At 42.2% G+C, this 19,645-nt stretch overlaps 1 protein-coding gene across 1 annotated transcript in view; it reads left to right on the top strand.

The window, feature by feature from the left end:
• Window positions 1–70: 70 nt before the first annotated feature.
• LOC137298309 (zinc transporter ZIP4-like) overlaps window positions 71–19,645 on the top strand; it is a 36,491-nt gene continuing 16,916 nt past the window's right edge. Inside the window, exon 1 of the mRNA XM_067830508.1 lies at window positions 71–433. Coding sequence (XP_067686609.1) covers window positions 188–433 — 246 coding nt within the window. The 5' untranslated portion in view covers window positions 71–187. The remainder of the gene's footprint in view (window positions 434–19,645) is intronic.

The following is a 19,645-nucleotide window of genomic DNA, read 5'->3' as shown; positions in this document are numbered from 1 at the left end:
AACCCACCCGAATGACGGGTTATATGTGGTCACGTGACTGATTCACATTTCGCCATGTCACGCATTTCGTGGTCCGCCATATTGTGTCGTGAAACATTTGCGCACGGCCCTAAGCTATCATCTCCGCGACAAAAGCTCTAAGTCGTCAGATGTAAACCCGACACACAGGTGAAAAGTCAACTTAGACATGGCTGCCTGGTTACTGGATATTGTTTTAATATTTGCCGTTCTGTCGTCATCCCCACTGATCGAAGCTGAATCGGGGGACCATCACGACCACACCCGACTCGATGTATTTAAGCAAATTCTCGCTATAACTCAAGTTACAAATAGTTCCTATCTCAACGAAACTAACACAGAACGGTTTCTGGAACTATTGCTACACAACTTCAAGTGTGAGACCGCCGACCCCCCTGCATGCGAAGACGCTGTGGTAAGTAGAAACAACTTGATCTACTTTTATGGTTGTTAATTTTGGCGTGACAACAGGATCGGGGTCGAGAGGCGGACTGGCTGACTTACCACGGAGAAGGGTGTATTGTGTTAAATATTTTCCAAATTAAAAGAGTACAGCGTCATTTGTGTCATTTTAGACTGGACATTATCTAGACATATAAACATGTAATCTGTGTAATTAGCGGCCAGTATCTACAGTATGTTTAGTAGCGAGAATCTGCCACAGGTGTATGTAATTGTATGCGTGTATCACTGTTGCGTGACGGCGCCCTTTGAAACTTTGATCCGAGGTCTTTCATGGGGCGCGATTTTACAGCTGTACCAGGAAGTTTACCTAGTTTTATTTTCTCTGACCCGAAAATATGAAACAACATTGCTGTGACATTGTCTGTAGACCGATACGTACTACGTATGCAATATGTAAGACAGATACAGACCCTTGTGTATCGCACTGTTAAGAACGTGCAAATTGTGCAATATGTAGGATAGACATGTGATACACCCTTGTGTCTCGCACTGTTAATGTGTGTACATTGTGCAATATTGTAGGATACACGTGTGATACACCCTTGTGTCTCGCACTGTTAATGTGTGTACATTGTGCCATAATGTAGGATAGACATGTGATACACCCTTGTGTCTCGCACTGTTAATGTGTGTACATTGTGCAATATTGTAGGATAGACGTGTGATACACCCTTGTGTCTCGCACTGTTAATGTGTGTACATTGTGCCATAATGTAGGATAGACGTGTGATACACCCTTGTGTCTCGCACTGTTAATGTGTGTACATTGTGCCATAATGTAGGATAGACATGTGACACACCCTTGTGTCTCGCACTGTTAACGTGTGTACATTGTGCCATAATGTAGGATAGACATGTGACACACCCTTGTGTCTCGCACTGTTAATGTGTGTACATTGTGCCATAATGTAGGATAGACATGTGACACACCCTTGTGTCTCGCACTGTTAACGTGTGTACATTGTGCCATAATGTAGGATAGACATGTGACACACCCTTGTGTCTCGCACTGTTAATGTGTGTACATTGTGCCATAATGTAGGATAGACGTGTGATACACCCTTGTGTCTCGCACTGTTAATGTGTGTACATTGTGCCATAATGTAGGATAGACGTGTGACACACCCTTGTGTCTCGCACTGTTAACGTGTGTACATTGTGCCATAATGTAGGATAGACATGTGACGCACCCTTGTGTCTCGCACTGTTAATGTGTGTACATTGTGCCATAATGTAGGATAGACGTGTGACACACCATTGTGTCTCGCACTGTTAATGTGTGTACATTGTGCCATAATGTAGGATAGACGTGTGATACACCCTTGTGTCTCGCACTGTTAATGTGTGTACATTGTGCCATAATGTAGGATAGACATGTGACACACCCTTGTGTCTCGCACTGTTAACGTGTGTACATTGTGCCATAATGTAGGATAGACATGTGACGCACCCTTGTGTCTCGCAGTGTTAACGTGTGTACATTATGCAGTATGTAGGATGGACATGTGACGCACCCTTGTGTCTCGCAATGTTAAGACGTGTACATTGTGCAATATGCAGGATAGGGCCACCATAAACGATACGCTTTCGTCATGTGCTGCAGCATGAAACATGTCCTCGTCAAGGCCTAGACTAAAATGGATTGGAATGTATTGGACTGAAATATTATATGACTACAGGATGGTGACGTACTTATGTAGTAAACTGAAGTGGTAGCATCTGTCTGCAGCGTTCACCTGCAGGCAAGCGCAGGTGGAAACAAGCCACTCTGATATGCAGTCAGTTCTGCCATAATCTAGACTAACGCTTTGTCTCTGCAAATATATCATTTTGATATACCTCCGTGACCTCCGTGAAAAAGAGCTGCACTAAGCATGGGGATTCTGCTGAAGTCTAGTCCAGCTCCACTGAAAATGTCTGCATGTCAGAAAGGGTTGGGTAGGTGATATCGTTTTTTGACAGCAGATTTTGCACAATGCCCCGACAATACTATGACGTCATGAAGTTGATGACGTCACAAGGCGATGACATCGCTGAACTGCAAATCTAATGGTTGTACTATGTTTAGAGATGTACATTTTTCATTGAAAACTAATGAAGAATGATTTTGGATGATGAATGGAATTTCACCTTGTGGGGGCGCGGTGGGCGAGATGTCTAAGGCGCCAGGCTACTAATCCAGCGAGCTGGAGGTGCTGGGATCGAGCCCACCTGTGACCGGGTGTAAAAACCTTGGAGTCAACTTTGTGTGCAGACTCTTTCAGTGTTGTCACAACCCCTAGTGTGCCGTACACAACCCTGTGCACTTAAAAGAACAAACGAATCCGTTGGTAGACGACCAGATGGCGGCCACACGAATACGTGCAGAACAGAACAGAAATTTTATTCTAAAAAAATCACATAAGGTGACACTGATAACATACAGCAATGTGATGTATATTAAGACATAGAGCAAAGTCCAGTTTCGATGAATGTGGCAATTTTTGAATTAAGCGGTAAATAGTCACATTTCAGTAGATACAAAAAATTTGCAAACACCTAGTTGCTGATGCAGAAACGTGCCATAAACCTGGACAAAGTACTGTGACTATGTGTCCCAGCCCACCCAGCTGTGAATGGGTACCTCGTAAAAATGGGAAAACCATGCTAACTCGGTGCACCTGGTAGACTGCAAGAGTTGTATGATTCATGGGGAGTTGAGATTGAAAATACTATGTGCCCTTGTGATGGACATCCAGTGATCGGATGGAAAACAAAGCGCCCTTGAGCTGTTGCACCAACTGGATATCGGCGCTATACAAACATCTAGTAGTATAGTGGTACCCTATCCTACTGTTGGTAAGGTTAATGTCTCTGTCTAGGTGATGTCAAAACCCAAGAGTAAACACCCCACAACGTCGCGCACAAGCCATATATACATATGGAAATTAATTAAGCAACACCAAATTCAAAGACACATAAAAACTTAACAAAGTTTAACGAAGTAATTTTGATGATTGATTATTCAATTTTGATGTATTGACATACAGCATGAGCTTTTCATGGGTTGATATGACGCGCGTGAAGCTTGCACAGCGCACGTGCATTGCTTTAACCTCAACTTTCGAAAAATGCACTTTTTCCCTGGGGTGTTTACAAGCGCAGGTTGTCGATTGCATTCGGTTTTTCATTCATTTCAATGTCATGGCACGTACGAAATTATCAGAGGCCACTCGTTGGCAAATAATCGGCATGAGGAATGCTGGTATGTCTCTAAGACAAATCGGGACTCAAATCGGACGACATCATTCCATAATTTCAAAACTTTTGAAAAAATACCGGGCCACTAATGAAGTTAAAGACCTGCCTAGACCAGGAAGACCCAGGAAGACCACAGTCCGGGAGGACAGAGCTTTACTGAGACTTGTACGGCGCAGGTCCTTCGACTCGAGCTCTCGGTTGAGACAGGAGTGGCTTCCAGGGAGACCCATCTCGAACAGGACTGTTCGGAATCGTCTGAAAGCTGCAGGATACCGGGCAAGGAGGCCAATCAAGCGACCCAGACTGTCTCCAGCCCATAAGGCAGCCCGACTGGCCTGGTGTAATGACCGTTTGCACTGGAACATTGCCTCTTGGAGGAAGGTCCATTTCTCAGATGAGAGCCGGTTCTTGCTGCACATGGTGGACGGTCGTACTCGGGTCTGGAGGCAGAGGAACACAGCAATGGCTCCACGGAACATCCAGGAGACTGTGGCCTTTGGGGGAGGTTCCGTTATGGTATGGGGGTGCATTTCCATGAACTGCAAGTTGGATATCATTACCATCCGTGGCAACCTTAACGGTGTTCGTTACCAACAGGAGGTTCTTGACAGGGCTGTGGTACCTCATTTTGAGAACCATCCTCTGGCAACGAGACCCATATTTATGGACGACAATGCTAGAACTCACAGGGCGCATGCTGTAAATGATTTTTTGCGGCAAAATGCAATTGACAGAATTCCATGGCCTGCCATGAGCCCTGACCTCAACCCCATTGAACATTTGTTGGACTTTATTGGCCGTCGTGTGAGGCAGAGAGACCCACCAGTCCATAATCTCAACGAATTGACGGCTGCCCTGCATGAGGAGTGGAACAGGATCCCCCAGAATCAGATCCGGAGACTCATCCAAGGAATGAGGAGGCGTCTGGAATCGGTGGTGCGTGCGCAGGGAGGACACACTAGATATTGATGAAAGTCGGTGTGCAGACTCTCAGATGACTGTTCTTTCTTTCCATGTGACATTTGTGTTAATACACCTGACAACAACGTCTGTGGATGAATAGTAAATTGTGTCCATTTTTTCATGAATTTAAGACAGTTTTAAGAATTTGGATTTCGTTGCAATAAAGCAAAGTCTTGATACTTTTTCCCTTTAAGTTGTTTGTCAGAGATCGTCTGTTGAATAAAAAAGTGTCAAACTATATCAACCCGGCATATTTTGATTGTCAGAACACTTCAAAGTTGCTCCAATAGAAAAAATTGGGGTGTTGCTTGATTAATTTCCAGGTGTATATATTCTCGGAGACCTCGCGTCTCACATTAGAGACTCATTGCTAACACGATGATTTAAGGACTCAATGAATCTCAATACAAGGAATCTCATATAACGCGGAACAAATTTCAGCCTTCTCGTGAAGGGAACTCGCGTCCCAATGTTTCATGGGAACTGTTCATGGAACCTACCTTGCTGTAGTCTGTCAACCTGACTTTTGTGACACAACTTTTGTCAAATACCTTCCAAATAAAAGCAGCTGACCACACGCCATTAACGTGCATCTTAATGATCCCTAGGCCTTTGACGTAATAACAAACTACTTTTGACTTGACTGGTTTCTCGGGGAAAACGTTACTGAAGTAACTAGAAGTATCATTACAGTTTATGTTTGTTTTGGTGTCAAGACACGAGAGGTGGTCCCAGTAAACGTCACACTTACAAGTTAGGTAAGCGCGCAATTCACGTGCATGATCCCAGGCCATCATTACAAGTGACTTGGAATGAGAGAATTAACCGCTGGATAATTTATCCATGTTGAGCAAAGATATGGAAGCTTTGATAAAATTGTGTGTAGTTTTTTTCAAGAATGAAACAGAAAATTGACATCATTTACAATCTATCACTACATTTACCACAAGTGGATATCATGTACAATCTGTCACTACATTTACCACAAGTGGATATCATTTACAATCTATCACTACATTTACCACAAGTGGATATCATTTACAACCTATCACTACATTTACCACAAGTGGATATCATTTACAACCTGTCACTACATTTACCACAAGTGGATATCATTTACAACCTGTCACTACATTTACCACAAGTGGATATCATTTACAATCTATCACTACATTTACCAAAACAGGAAGTTTAGGCAGGCAAGGGCGAGAGACTTATCATTGTACACGCAGGGCCTCATCAGGGTTTCCTACCAGGACGTGTCTCGGTGTTCAGATTCACATCTTCTGATGGTCGTCACTATCACACAGACATCAGCTCCACAGTGTTCACAGAATACATCACAGAACAGCTACTTCCTGCTACCTGGAGCTGGGCTTCTTGATTGTCCGTGCATGTTTTCAACTTTCCAACTGAAGCTACTAAAACAAATCTGAATGATATCATACTAGCTCACAAACCAGTCCCCATGTTGAAAAATCAGGGTCCTGAAATTCTGCGTTTGCCGCCCTGTCATCGTGACATTAATTCAGCTGAACTGATCTGGGCAAATTTAAGGAATGCAGTTGCACGAAAAAACAATTCTTTCAAACTCAAAGACGTGAAACAAATTTTCTGCGAAGAAATAGCAACACCATCACCAGAATTACAGCAGCAGCGTGTCAATCATATGATCATGGTGGAAGAGGAAGATGGTCTACAAAGGAAATGAGTCCAACCCATCTTGATCAGTCTAGACTCTGATGACGACACTGACAGCTCTGATTTTGAACCGAGATTATAAACCTAATTCTGATCACTGCCTTTAATGGTCATTATCCTTTCTACTTGCACCAATACCCGGTAAGAGGTTTTACTCCCAATGTAAAACCTGGGAATAGGTTTAACTAGATTTAAGTAAAACCTATTCCCAGGTTTTACTAGGAGTAAACCCTCGTCCCGAAAGTACCGGTTTGGAGCGATCAGCCACCGAAATCTGCATTCACAGGAAAGGAAAAACAAAAACTCTGACAACAGTGTTTTAATTGAAATTGAACGTCATTGTAACACTTCCGTGAGCGACAGTTTGTGTTGTACCGGAATCTCCCTCTGAAGTAGGAACCGACACTGTCGCAGACGTCTGAGTTTTCTTTGGAGCTGAACATGAGAGAACATCTGACGCCATTGCTTGTTGTTGATCACTGGTTCTCTTGTAAACCCTCACTGCCTCGCTTTTGTGACCTACAATAAAAGAATTCATCTTGATAAGTCATTTCAAATTGTACATAACCGTTTGAAAAGCAATTTATATGATATTGTAATCGCTTTGCTTGGGGCCATCATTGGGATTCGAACCCGGATCTTGGCATGTTAACCATAACACATGTTGACATCACAAGTTCTAGCATTTAAAATCGCCAAATTGCAATTTGGCCCAGTCACTTCAAGTTTCATTCGTGTTTTGCAGATATTCATTGAGTTACATACCAGTTTGTTCACAAATCTGTTGCTCGCTTATGTTTGCCTCGTAGAGACGGGTAGCAGCAGTGCATCTGAGCGAGTGGTTCGTTTTCCTTCCTTCAATTCCGGCTTCAGCACATATTCTCTTCACCGTTGTCTGGATTGTGTTGTGGCCCATGGGCGACTCTAGGTACCATTTTCCATCCTTAGGTTTCTTCATCGGGGTGAAGTAAAACGCATTTGCTCGAGTTGAAGATGGTAGGCTGGAAAGTTAAATTGTGTTGACATAGAATCAATTAAGTATGAAATGTTTGCATTTGTCATTTATATGCCCCTAAACCAATGCGTGCAATCATCATCAGGGAGTAAAATTATAAGACAATTTACATGCAGTATGGGTCAAGTCACCCGCATGATGTGATTAAATGAGTGGTATATCTAAAGAATGTATAACATGTATCAGAAATGTATCAGAAAACATCTAATACATACCAAAGTGACTTGTACTTCATGAAAAGGCGCACATAACATCGTTCCGGGTTCTTGGTATTTTCATACGCTCGCACCTTTTTCTTCTGCAGTTTCCTGTCTTTCACTCCCCCGGCATTTGTCTTAGAGACGTCTTCCACATACTGCAGGTACCTGCGGCCGTTCTGGTCTGTATGTGGGCCTGTAATCTGAGGTTGTTGGTGTAGTCTTAAACTCCGATGTTCCTTTCCACCTCTCAAGGCGAAGTTAAGTCCTGGAAAATAAAATTCCGTACACAATTATATAATGTTTATCTATTTTGGTCTTAACACGGGATTCAAAATATCCATCCAAACTTTGTTTGGTTTGGTTTGCCTCAAAGTGAAGTCGGGCATTTTGTTCCAGTTAATCACATTTATTTTCGATGTGAAGGTTTGATTGTAAATGCCAAAATTGCTAATATCCGACTTTTCGACAGGGAAATCAAATGCAAAATGCAACTCACCAGTTAAGTAGAGGACTGTGTCCAGGAGTTTTTGCGGCGTGCCTTCTCCAAGAGCCCCCTTCTCCCACAGAGTGTTCTCCTCGTCTCGAGTTATCACCTCTGTAGGTTTTCTCACGTCTGCTCCAAGACCAGCTGTGGACCTCTCACGCATGCATGCGTCCAGTGCCTGTCTGCTGTCCTGGAACTCTTCGCCTTCCATCAGATTGTAAGGAGATTTGTTAGCTTTCAAGTGTGACGCTATTGCCGTGAATAGCCCATACACAGTAACAGCTGGGTAGCAAGTCCCGTCCACTTTCCTCGCCTCGAATAGGAAATACTTTAGGGCTGTATTTATATCTTTAGCAGTCATATCCAGCAAGTCTTCAGTCAAGACGGACGACGACAGCGCGATGTTTGCATCCATTGACCTCGTCCGACGCTCTTCTTGCCATCGCCTGAATACTCCTTTCGCCCAAACATTTTTGTACCTTGTCGTTCTTGGAACACATCGAGATAATTTCCTTTCAATATCTTCCTCAGTCAAAGGTGCCGCGAAACGGAACAGAAAATCATCATCATCATCATCAGCAGCAGCAGCAGCAGCAGCATTGTCATCATCTTTCTTAAACTGCGACTGTGTTAAAAACATTTCGTCTTCGCTCTGGTTTGCCATGGTTAGCAATGAGCGGATTCAAGTAACCACGTGGTATATAACTGACTCACTCACAAAAAACACGTGCACTGCGTGAAAATCCCGTGCGTTTTCTAACTTGTGCATTAGAGTTGCGACATTGCTGTCATTCCGAATGTTCGCGGTATAGTGAGGTCCTAATTCCTTATAACGCAATATTTAAAATGACGGTTTATAAGCAAGAGAAAAAACTTCTCCTCAGTTTTGGTAGAGAATGTAAACCTTCGGGGGTCGGGAAATCCCTCGGGGCTACGCCCCTCGGGATTTCCCTACCCCTCAGGTTTACATTCTCTACCAAAACTTCGGAGGCGTTTTTTCTCCTATACTAAGTAGACAATCCACCTGACGAAGGGGCAAGAATTAGCCTTGAAACGTCGTGTCAAAAGAATTAAAGAAGTTGTCGTCCATAATAGTGTCTTGTATTAAAACACACCTAGTTTACCATAATATAACAGTTTATACCGTTAAACCAACCTTACACATTGTGTCGAACGCTTTTGTGAATTAACAAAGACGAAGAGAATGAAAAATTGAAAATTATAACCATTTAGATGATGATAAACAGGAAACGTCATGTCATTATTGAAATAAATAATGTAAATATAGAATAGGCTTTCCATGTTTGTGTGTCTCTGGGGTTTCTACCTCTGGAGTCTGCGTTCAAGCCCCTAGGAAGTATTCTCCGCTCTGGTGTGTTTAAACCCTGCCAGACTGGCGGAAGTACAGACATGTATAAGCTTCCATTGACGTAAGCTGGTTACAGAAGTTCAGATCTTCATGTGGACAGATTACGAGCATATCGTATGAAAACAAGGGACATACGTCAGATAGATACACTGTTGACAAGGATAAATCTATCTTCATCCGAAACAAAGATACAGGTTTCTTGTAAACCTTTGTCAGCAAATCAGCTTATGTCGTTACAAGTACAGTAATGACTGGTATTTGTTGCAGAACGTGTCAAAGACAAAGAATGTTTATGTAGGTAAATACTTCATGCGTGAATAGTCTAATTCTCATGCCATCCCCACACGTTGCCTACATCTGTCCCGGCTACAGTAATGGGCCGAGCAACGACAGGTCGTCGATGTCCGAGTATTTACACAGGAAGATGGTGCATGTCCGAGACACGACACAGGAGATGTCACGTTCCCTGTAACCTTTGACTTTCTTCGGCGCATGCTCGACGTATTCTTTAACCTCTGCGATGCGGAAAAGGATTTGTGTCGTAAATCTATAGACTCTGGAAGGTATTCCACCAACGAATATGTGAAACAGTTTCCATGGAATTACAAGTCATTTCACCATTGTCAATACAAGAAAAGATGATGTTGTGGTCAACAACGGCTGGTTTCCTAATGTATACAATCATTCTTCTATAGTCCAGATGTAGTTACGTTGGCACATACCAACGTTCAGATCATGGACTGCTGTTCAAGTATGCTGGTGTTTTGCTGATGTATAATAAGGAGTAGTTATAAAGAGTTTCAGATATACAGGAGATCAGACACACAAATCAGAGACACAGATCAGGTATACCGAAGACTAGATTTACAGACTTTGTGTAGTCCTCTGATAATCTTAAATTGACACGGCTCAAAGAGACGAAAGTTATCAGAGGGGTACACAAAGTCTTTGGTCTACACTACCTGACTGAGTAGATTTGACGGCTGACGTTTGTGTAATAAGGTGCCTGACTCTGACTATGTGGGGTCGAATTCCCGGATAGGATTAAGCCTACCAAAAGTTCTAGAATGTGTGTTTAAGTGAGAAAGTGTAATTATAAAATGTGTTTATGCGTTACATTTTGCCAGTAGTAGTAACTACAATACAAGTTCTGTCAACACCTCGTCAATATGTCCAATACTCCAGCAGTATAATGAGGCGGTGAAATGAACAGGCATATGCATTTCAGAATCTGAAGACCGTCTCAACACATTCAGGCGAGACGGCTTATAAAGATAGACACATACATTGCAGGCACTAGTGCGCATCCAGCATAAACAAGTCATTGCCTCCGGTCGTTCTAACACAAACCTAGAGCCGGAAGAGATTTTCGAGTAAACGGCAGTTATATCTATGCATGTGGGTTTTAACATTTCAGGTTGACGCTGATGGGCGTTCATCCGTGCCTTCCGTGTTGAGCTGTATAGTCAGCCTGAGTGGTCTCCGACATACGGCAGGCTTCCTGTTATAACGCAAGAATTGAAGTTCTGGGTAAAATAATGAAACAGTGCTTCCTTTCATGACTCTCAATTGTTTTATCGGCATTCTTGCAGCTTGTGAATCTATAAGGAAACGTGCAGCTGTATGGATAGCAATGCTATGTTTACTGTACAGGGTCCGTTTTAATGTAGAGTATAACACTTCAGTGTAAGTAAAATACGTTAAGTTTGATACCGGTGTAAGATTCTACATCGACGTCACTCTGTGCAATAAACAAGTTGTTGTTTATAAACGCGTACTCAACGTTATTAACCCTTTACATTCCTCAAGCTGTCAAAACACCACTTTCCTGGTTTTTTTCTATCACGATCTAAATCTGCTTTCTGTAGCAACACTTCAGTACAGCTAGGTATTTCGTCTGAATGGGTGATCGTGTGTCTCGGTCATGCAGAGTGTTGTAATCGAGGTACAAATGTCATACAGGGTTGTCGATAAAACTGCCACGTGAACAGCCTTCACGTACGGGTTCTTGAAACAATCCCCATCAACAAAAGGCGGGTGCATTTCATTATTTCATGCTGTGTTGCCGGAGTCACTTTTTGAAAGTATACGATACCTACCAGTTGGTCCACCGGTGACCAGACGTTAACAGACTACTTTACTTTGTTGGGTTCCCTGTTGTCGGGTTGTATGGGTGCAAGTATCAACAAACAGTCGTTGCTAAATTGTTTACCTTTCTGCAGCTACGCTATAATTCACAAGAGACGGGGTGTGCCGGTGTAAACGGAACACCTTACAGGTTAGGTTAGCGTGCAATTCACATGCATGACTTCCGGTCACAGTAGCGTGGGCCTCGGTTTCACATGTCTATATCAAGGGGGTGTCTCAAAAGCATTAAAGAATAACTCTTACGTTAAGTCGATAAGTATAGGAGAAAAAACGCCTCCGAAGTTTTGGTAGAGAATGTAAACCTGAGGGGTAGGGAAATCCCGAGGGGCGTAGCCCCGAGGGATTTCCCGACCCCCGAAGGTTTACATTCTCTACCAAAACTGAGGAGAAGTTTTTTCTCTTGCTTATAAACCGTCATTTTAAATATTGCGTTATAAGGAATTAGGACCTCACTATACCGCGAACATTCGGAATGACAGCAATGTCGCAACTCTAATGCACAAGTTAGAAAACGCACGGGATTTTCACGCAGTGCACGTGTTTTTTGTGAGTGAGTCAGTTATATACCACGTGGTTACTTGAATCCGCTCATTGCTAACCATGGCAAACCAGAGCGAAGACGAAATGTTTTTAACACAGTCGCAGTTTAAGAAAGATGATGACAATGCTGCTGCTGCTGCTGATGATGATGATGATTTTCTGTTCCGTTTCGCGGCACCTTTGACTGAGGAAGATATTGAAAGGAAATTATCTCGATGTGTTCCAAGAACGACAAGGTACAAAAATGATTGGGCGAAAGGAGTATTCAGGCGATGGCAAGAAGAGCGTCGGACGAGGTCAATGGATGCAAACATCGCGCTGTCGTCGTCCGTCTTGACTGAAGACTTGCTGGATATGACTGCTAAAGATATAAATACAGCCCTAAAGTATTTCCTATTCGAGGCGAGGAAAGTGGACGGGACTTGCTACCCAGCTGTTACTGTGTATGGGCTATTCACGGCAATAGCGTCACACTTGAAAGCTAACAAATCTCCTTACAATCTGATGGAAGGCGAAGAGTTCCAGGACAGCAGACAGGCACTGGACGCATGCATGCGTGAGAGGTCCACAGCTGGTCTTGGAGCAGACGTGAGAAAACCTACAGAGGTGATAACTCGAGACGAGGAGAACACTCTGTGGGAGAAGGGGGCTCTTGGAGAAGGCACGCCGCAAAAACTCCTGGACACAGTCCTCTACTTAACTGGTGAGTTGCATTTTGCATTTGATTTCCCTGTCGAAAAGTCGGATATTAGCAATTTTGGCATTTACAATCAAACCTTCACATCGAAAATAAATGTGATTAACTGGAACAAAATGCCCGACTTCACTTTGAGGCAAACCAAACCAAACAAAGTTTGGATGGATATTTTGAATCCCGTGTTAAGACCAAAATAGATAAACATTATATAATTGTGTACGGAATTTTATTTTCCAGGACTTAACTTCGCCTTGAGAGGTGGAAAGGAACATCGGAGTTTAAGACTACACCAACAACCTCAGATTACAGGCCCACATACAGACCAGAACGGCCGCAGGTACCTGCAGTATGTGGAAGACGTCTCTAAGACAAATGCCGGGGGAGTGAAAGACAGGAAACTGCAGAAGAAAAAGGTGCGAGCGTATGAAAATACCAAGAACCCGGAACGATGTTATGTGCGCCTTTTCATGAAGTACAAGTCACTTTGGTATGTATTAGATGTTTTCTGATACATTTCTGATACATGTTATACATTCTTTAGATATACCACTCATTTAATCACATCATGCGGGTGACTTGACCCATACTGCATGTAAATTGTCTTATAATTTTACTCCCTGATGATGATTGCACGCATTGGTTTAGGGGCATATAAATGACAAATGCAAACATTTCATACTTAATTGATTCTATGTCAACACAATTTAACTTTCCAGCCTACCATCTTCAACTCGAGCAAATGCGTTTTACTTCACCCCGATGAAGAAACCTAAGGATGGAAAATGGTACCTAGAGTCGCCCATGGGCCACAACACAATCCAGACAACGGTGAAGAGAATATGTGCTGAAGCCGGAATTGAAGGAAGGAAAACGAACCACTCGCTCAGATGCACTGCTGCTACCCGTCTCTACGAGGCAAACATAAGCGAGCAACAGATTTGTGAACAAACTGGTATGTAACTCAATGAATATCTGCAAAACACGAATGAAACTTGAAGTGACTGGGCCAAATTGCAATTTGGCGATTTTAAATGCTAGAACTTGTGATGTCAACATGTGTTATGGTTAACATGCCAAGATCCGGGTTCGAATCCCAATGATGGCCCCAAGCAAAGCGATTACAATATCATATAAATTGCTTTTCAAACGGTTATGGACAATTTGAAATGACTTATCAAGATGAATTCTTTTATTGTAGGTCACAAAAGCGAGGCAGTGAGGGTTTACAAGAGAACCAGTGATCAACAACAAGCAATGGCGTCAGATGTTCTCTCATGTTCAGCTCCAAAGAAAACTCAGACGTCTGCGACAGTGTCGGTTCCTACTTCAGAGGGAGATTCCGGTACAACACAAACTGTCGCTCACGGAAGTGTTACAATGACGTTCAATTTCAATTAAAACACTGTTGTCAGAGTTTTTGTTTTTCCTTTCCTGTGAATGCAGATTTCGGTGGCTGATCGCTCCAAACCGGTACTTTCGGGACGAGGGTTTACTCCTAGTAAAACCTGGGAATAGGTTTTACTTAAATCTAGTTAAACCTATTCCCAGGTTTTACATTGGGAGTAAAACCTCTTACCGGGTATTGGTGCAAGTAGAAAGGATAATGACCATTAAAGGCAGTGATCAGAATTAGGTTTATAAATGAAGATCATGTACCGGTTGGTGATGACATCCACTACGTTTTCAGGAAGCTCTTCTCCAGTCGCGCTCTACACACTTACATAAAGATCTCTACGACTGGCCTGATTGGTATAAGTAGAAACATATCTATACAGTGCTAGAGAAAAAGATATGAAATAATGTCGAAACCGTTCAAAAACCCGTATGCGATTTCTGTTGCCTTAATTCTGTCATATTTTATTGAAAACTCAAACTCTCTATATGCTTTGCCTAATATCCCTGTCATCTTGATTTTATTATAATATCACATATATATATATATATATATATATATATATATATATATATATTTAATTAATCAATGCATTAGTCACACACTTTGTCTCATGTACTTCTTTTGATATGATTTTTTCTGACTGAAACTGAAGGGTCAGGGTCAACCTTGAATATATTGCAGCGTTAATGTCAGCACTGTACCCTTGCTGCACTCTCCCTCGCAAGTATCAATAATTTAGTAAGGGTCAACAGTGGCACGATTTCTGTCATCAGGGTAAACACTGGCACTTGGATATGACCATGCTATATATGGTAAATATCCCGCATGAGAACTTTCCGTCACACTCCGAGGAATCCGACCCAACTGCAAACACTGACAGGCAGTGGTGTGTGGCGTGATAGAAGAAATGTTAGTTTCCAAACAGAACTGTTGAATAATGTCATTACACTTCCCGAAGAATGATTGCAAATGTTAAGCACATTTTATTCATTGTGCATTGCTCAAGGTCAGAGAGGTGAAACAACTTGGTTAAAATCAGTCGCAAATATTTTGATCCTGTCCTATTTCGAGCCGCATTTTCTTTTACACTTGGATCATGGCACATGATGAAAGCACTGTAATAGTGTAACATCCAGTCGCTGGTGAAGGCTGGGTTGTAGCCGGTCACATGACGGTCTACATCCACGTGCTCCGTACAGACCACCCTTGTCATGTAGCTTCGCCTGTCTGTTATGAACAGACCTGCTTCGACATACTGTTTCCAGTGAAACATTTCCTCGCCATGTCCATGTTAAAATATGTTCTCTCTTCAAATGAAGGGAACCTATTGTAAACATGAAACACGTTGTTTGGTTCTACATGTCTGATCTATTGCTTCTTTCTCTTTACCAACAAACCTAGCTTCATGGCGTTACACTGCAGGGTGACTAATCAGACTATCCATCAGACTAATCAGATATGTTTCTATCCATACGTATTCCGAAGCATGTATTTTCAAAATATCACGCAGTGACGTAAGACTAAACTGTAAACGTGTGTACTGAGGGGACACTAGGGTGGTCTGCATGGAGCACGTGGATGTCGTGGTGTGGTTAGTGTACATTATACAAGGGGTTCGTTATGACCGATACTATACAACTGAGGGGACACTAGGGTGGTCTGCATGGAGCACGTGGATGTTGTGGTGTGATCAGTGTACATTATACAAGGTGTTCGTTATGACCGATGCTATATAACTGAGGGGACACTAGTTTGGTCTGCATGGAGCACGTGGATGTTGTGGTGTGGTTAGTGTACATTATACAAGGTGTTCGTTATGACCGATGCTATATAACTGAGGGTACACTAGAGTGGTCTGCATGGAGCACGTGGATGTCGTGGTGTGGTTAGTGTACATTATACAAGGTGTTCGTTATGACCGATGCTATACAACTGAGGGGACACTAGGGTGGTCTGCATGGAGCACGTGGATGTTGTGGTGTGATCAGTGTACATTATACAAGGTGTTCGTTATGACCGATGCTATATAACTGAAGGGACACTAGGGTGGTCTGCATGGAGCACGTGGATGTTGTGGTGTGATCAGTGTACATTATACAAGGTGTTCGTTATGACCGATACTATACAACTGAGGGGACACTAGGGTGGTCTGCATGGAGCACGTGGATGTTGTGGTGTGATCAGTGTACATTATACAAGGTGTTCGTTATGACCGATGCTATATAACTGAGGGGACACTAGGGTGGTCTGCATGGAGCACGTGGATGTTGTGGTGTGATCAGTGTACATTATACAAGGTGTTCGTTATGACCGATACTATACAACTGAGGGGACACTAGGGTGGTCTGCATGGAGCACGTGGATGTTGTGGTGTGATCAGTGTACATTATACAAGGTGTTCGTTATGACCGATGCTATATAACTGAGGGGACACTAGGGTGGTCTGCATGGAGCACGTGGATGTTGTGGTGTGATCAGTGTACATTATACAAGGTGTTCGTTATGACCGATGCTATATAACTGAGGGGACACTAGGGTGGTCTGCATGGAGCACGTGGATGTCGTGGTGTGGTTAGTGTACATTATACAAGGTGTTCGTTATGACCGATGCTATATAACTGAGGGAACACTAGAGTGGTCTGCATGGAACACGTGGATGTTGTGGTGTGATCAGTGTACATTATACAAGGGGTTCGTTATGACCGATACTATACTGCTCTCCACTTTGGCGAAACACATATCTGAGTATTCAGATCCGTTGAGAGGACGTGGAAAAGAGGTTGTATGGCGCCTCATAATTCAATATTTACTGTCCTGTCTTTGCTCTACTGTTCACATGGCGGCACAGCACACCAGTCACTTACTCGCTCTCAACAGACTATCACGGTGATGGCAAAAATAAAAGAAAATAAAAGAAGCTGCTTTACATTTATTGAGGCCTATTTCAAAATGATACTAGGTTGACCTGATTGTTTCAGAGACAGGTCACTTCGAAAGTCAGATAAGCGCGGAGTATTTTACAGACTGATCGTATTTTCGCTCACAAAAGTGCCACCCTTTCTTCAGTGTATCCAGTAACATGCTGGCAAAATATCTAGTTGGACTGACAACAATGTGTAAACGACAGTGTCATCTGCTGGTTTTCCACAATACACGGGCTGTAAGTAGGTAAGAAATAAACAGAGAAAGAGTGGTATTAATGAGAGATGATACGAAATAACCTGAGACTGAGTAATAACAGAGGTTGGGACATTTTCAGTATGTAAGGGACATTTTCAGCATAAATGGGACATTTTCAGCATGTATGGGACATTTTCAGCATGTATGGGACATTTTCTGCGTATAGTGAAACTGAACAGCTGAGTCTGGATATTAGCACTACACAAACACTAGCATAATGACAGCATAATGTGGGTTCGTATATTTTCAGTAAATAGGTGTCTGTAACCAATGTAGAGTTGGTTTGCGTTTGAGATGTGAAACACTTGTTAAGCATGATTGTATTTGGGAACGAGAGAAGAAATGGAGGAAACTAGAAATGACTGAATCATGTTATATGCCTCTGTTGCCATACTCAGCTGCCCAGCGGGAAACAAACCGTTCCTATGTGGGATTACTTTCGCGTTAAAGATTCATTCATAAAAGCCGCTGTGTTTTTTTTTCTACAAAACCCAGCAAAATGTAACATACTGTGTCGCTGGAAACCACAACGCGGTCCACGATCGTCACACCTGCTTGTGGTTAGTTGATGACGTCATCAACTGATCTTAATAGCAGGTAATTGACCTTCGACCTTCCCGCTGACAGGTGCTCTTGAGGACGCTTATCCATGGTTTCTGTTTCATAAACTCCAAGGGTGTCGTCAATGCCTAGTTTACTTCAGGTGTCACGTTCTTGAAGGTCACGTGTCAAAGGTCGTAGGAAGCAAGTAATTTCCTTCTTTGTTGTACGACGGCGTGAGTGACGACACGTGACAACGCGGCGACTTAAGTGATACCTAGCTCTGATGTTGCAGCTTAGAGCAGTGTTGTTATGCCACAACAGGTCTAAATCGTTGTTACGCTGTTTAGAGTGAGTCCAGGAGGTTCAGCCCACGTACGGCTGTAGTGATGACACTTAATGGAGATTGAATATGTTGCATTCGTAGGATTAACTGATCTGGGAAAACCAAACTCTGGAGGTCGCCGCAAATATTCGTACATCCGCACTTTCCCTTTATATCCACATGGATAGGTAGTTTGTGTGACAGGTTTTATTTTAATAGTTCGTATGGGTGAATGCTCTGTAATAGTGTGTATGCTTGAATTCTATTTAGCAGTTCTTATGACTGAATTTCAATTAGTATAATTCCACTCCTCTGCTCAAGATAAACCAAGCTCATTCAATTCAAGGAACAAACATAGAACTTACAGAATATTTAAAACAGAAATTAAATTTGAGCCATACCTTGAACACTGCAAGATGAAAAAAACACCGTGTCCACTTCATTAAGTTAAGACTGAGCGATCACAGATTACAAATTGAACTTGGTAGGAGAAAAAGACCACCAACACCTTTGCAAGACCATCTGTGTAGTCTTTGAAGATGAAGAGCACTATTTCATGTATTGTTCTAAATATTCAGAAGTAAGGTGCTACTTACTTAAGTCCCTTTCATCTCAAAATAATAAATTAAGAAATCTTACTACAACCGAAAAATTTAGCCTAATGTTTAATAATAATCAACCAAGTAGTATAGAAATAATTTGCTTCCAATGCATAACTTCACATAAATATAGAAGACGTCTTGATTGTGCTTGGCCATTGTTAAACACATTGTACTGTATGTCTTGTTACTGTGATTCATTATATACCTTGCTTATGTAGCATCTAGCGACTAACTGTTATATTAAGGATTATCTATGAGTATCTCTATATCTTTGTACGTTTTATGTTTACATCTGTAGTTTATAGAATATTGCCACTGTTTCTTAATGGAGTGCTATGCAATAAAAATCCTATCTTGTCTTCTCTTATCTTAGTTCGTGCGACGGTATTCTATTTAGTAGCTCGTGTGACTGTATTCTATTTAGTAGTTTAGGTGACGGTATTCCATTTAGTAGTTTAGGTGACGGTATTCTATTTAGTAGTTTAGGTGACGGTATTCCATTTAGTAGTTTAGGTGACGATATTCTATTTAGTAGTTTAGGTGACGATATTCCATTTAGTAGTTTAGGTGACGGTATTCCATTTAGTAGTTTAGGTGACGGTATTCCATTTAGTAGTTTAGGTGACGGTATTCCATTTAGTAGTTTAGGTGACGGTATTCCATTTAGTAGTTTAGGTGACGGTATTCTATTTAGTAGTTTAGGTGACGGTATTCCATTTAGTAGTTTAGGTGACGGTATTCCATTTAGTAGTTTAGGTGACG

The sequence above is a fragment of the Haliotis asinina genome, chromosome 10, assembly GCF_037392515.1.
Source record: "Haliotis asinina isolate JCU_RB_2024 chromosome 10, JCU_Hal_asi_v2, whole genome shotgun sequence".
NCBI lineage: Eukaryota > Metazoa > Mollusca > Gastropoda > Lepetellida > Haliotidae > Haliotis > Haliotis asinina.
This window is presented reverse-complemented; position numbering and strand designations above follow the sequence as displayed.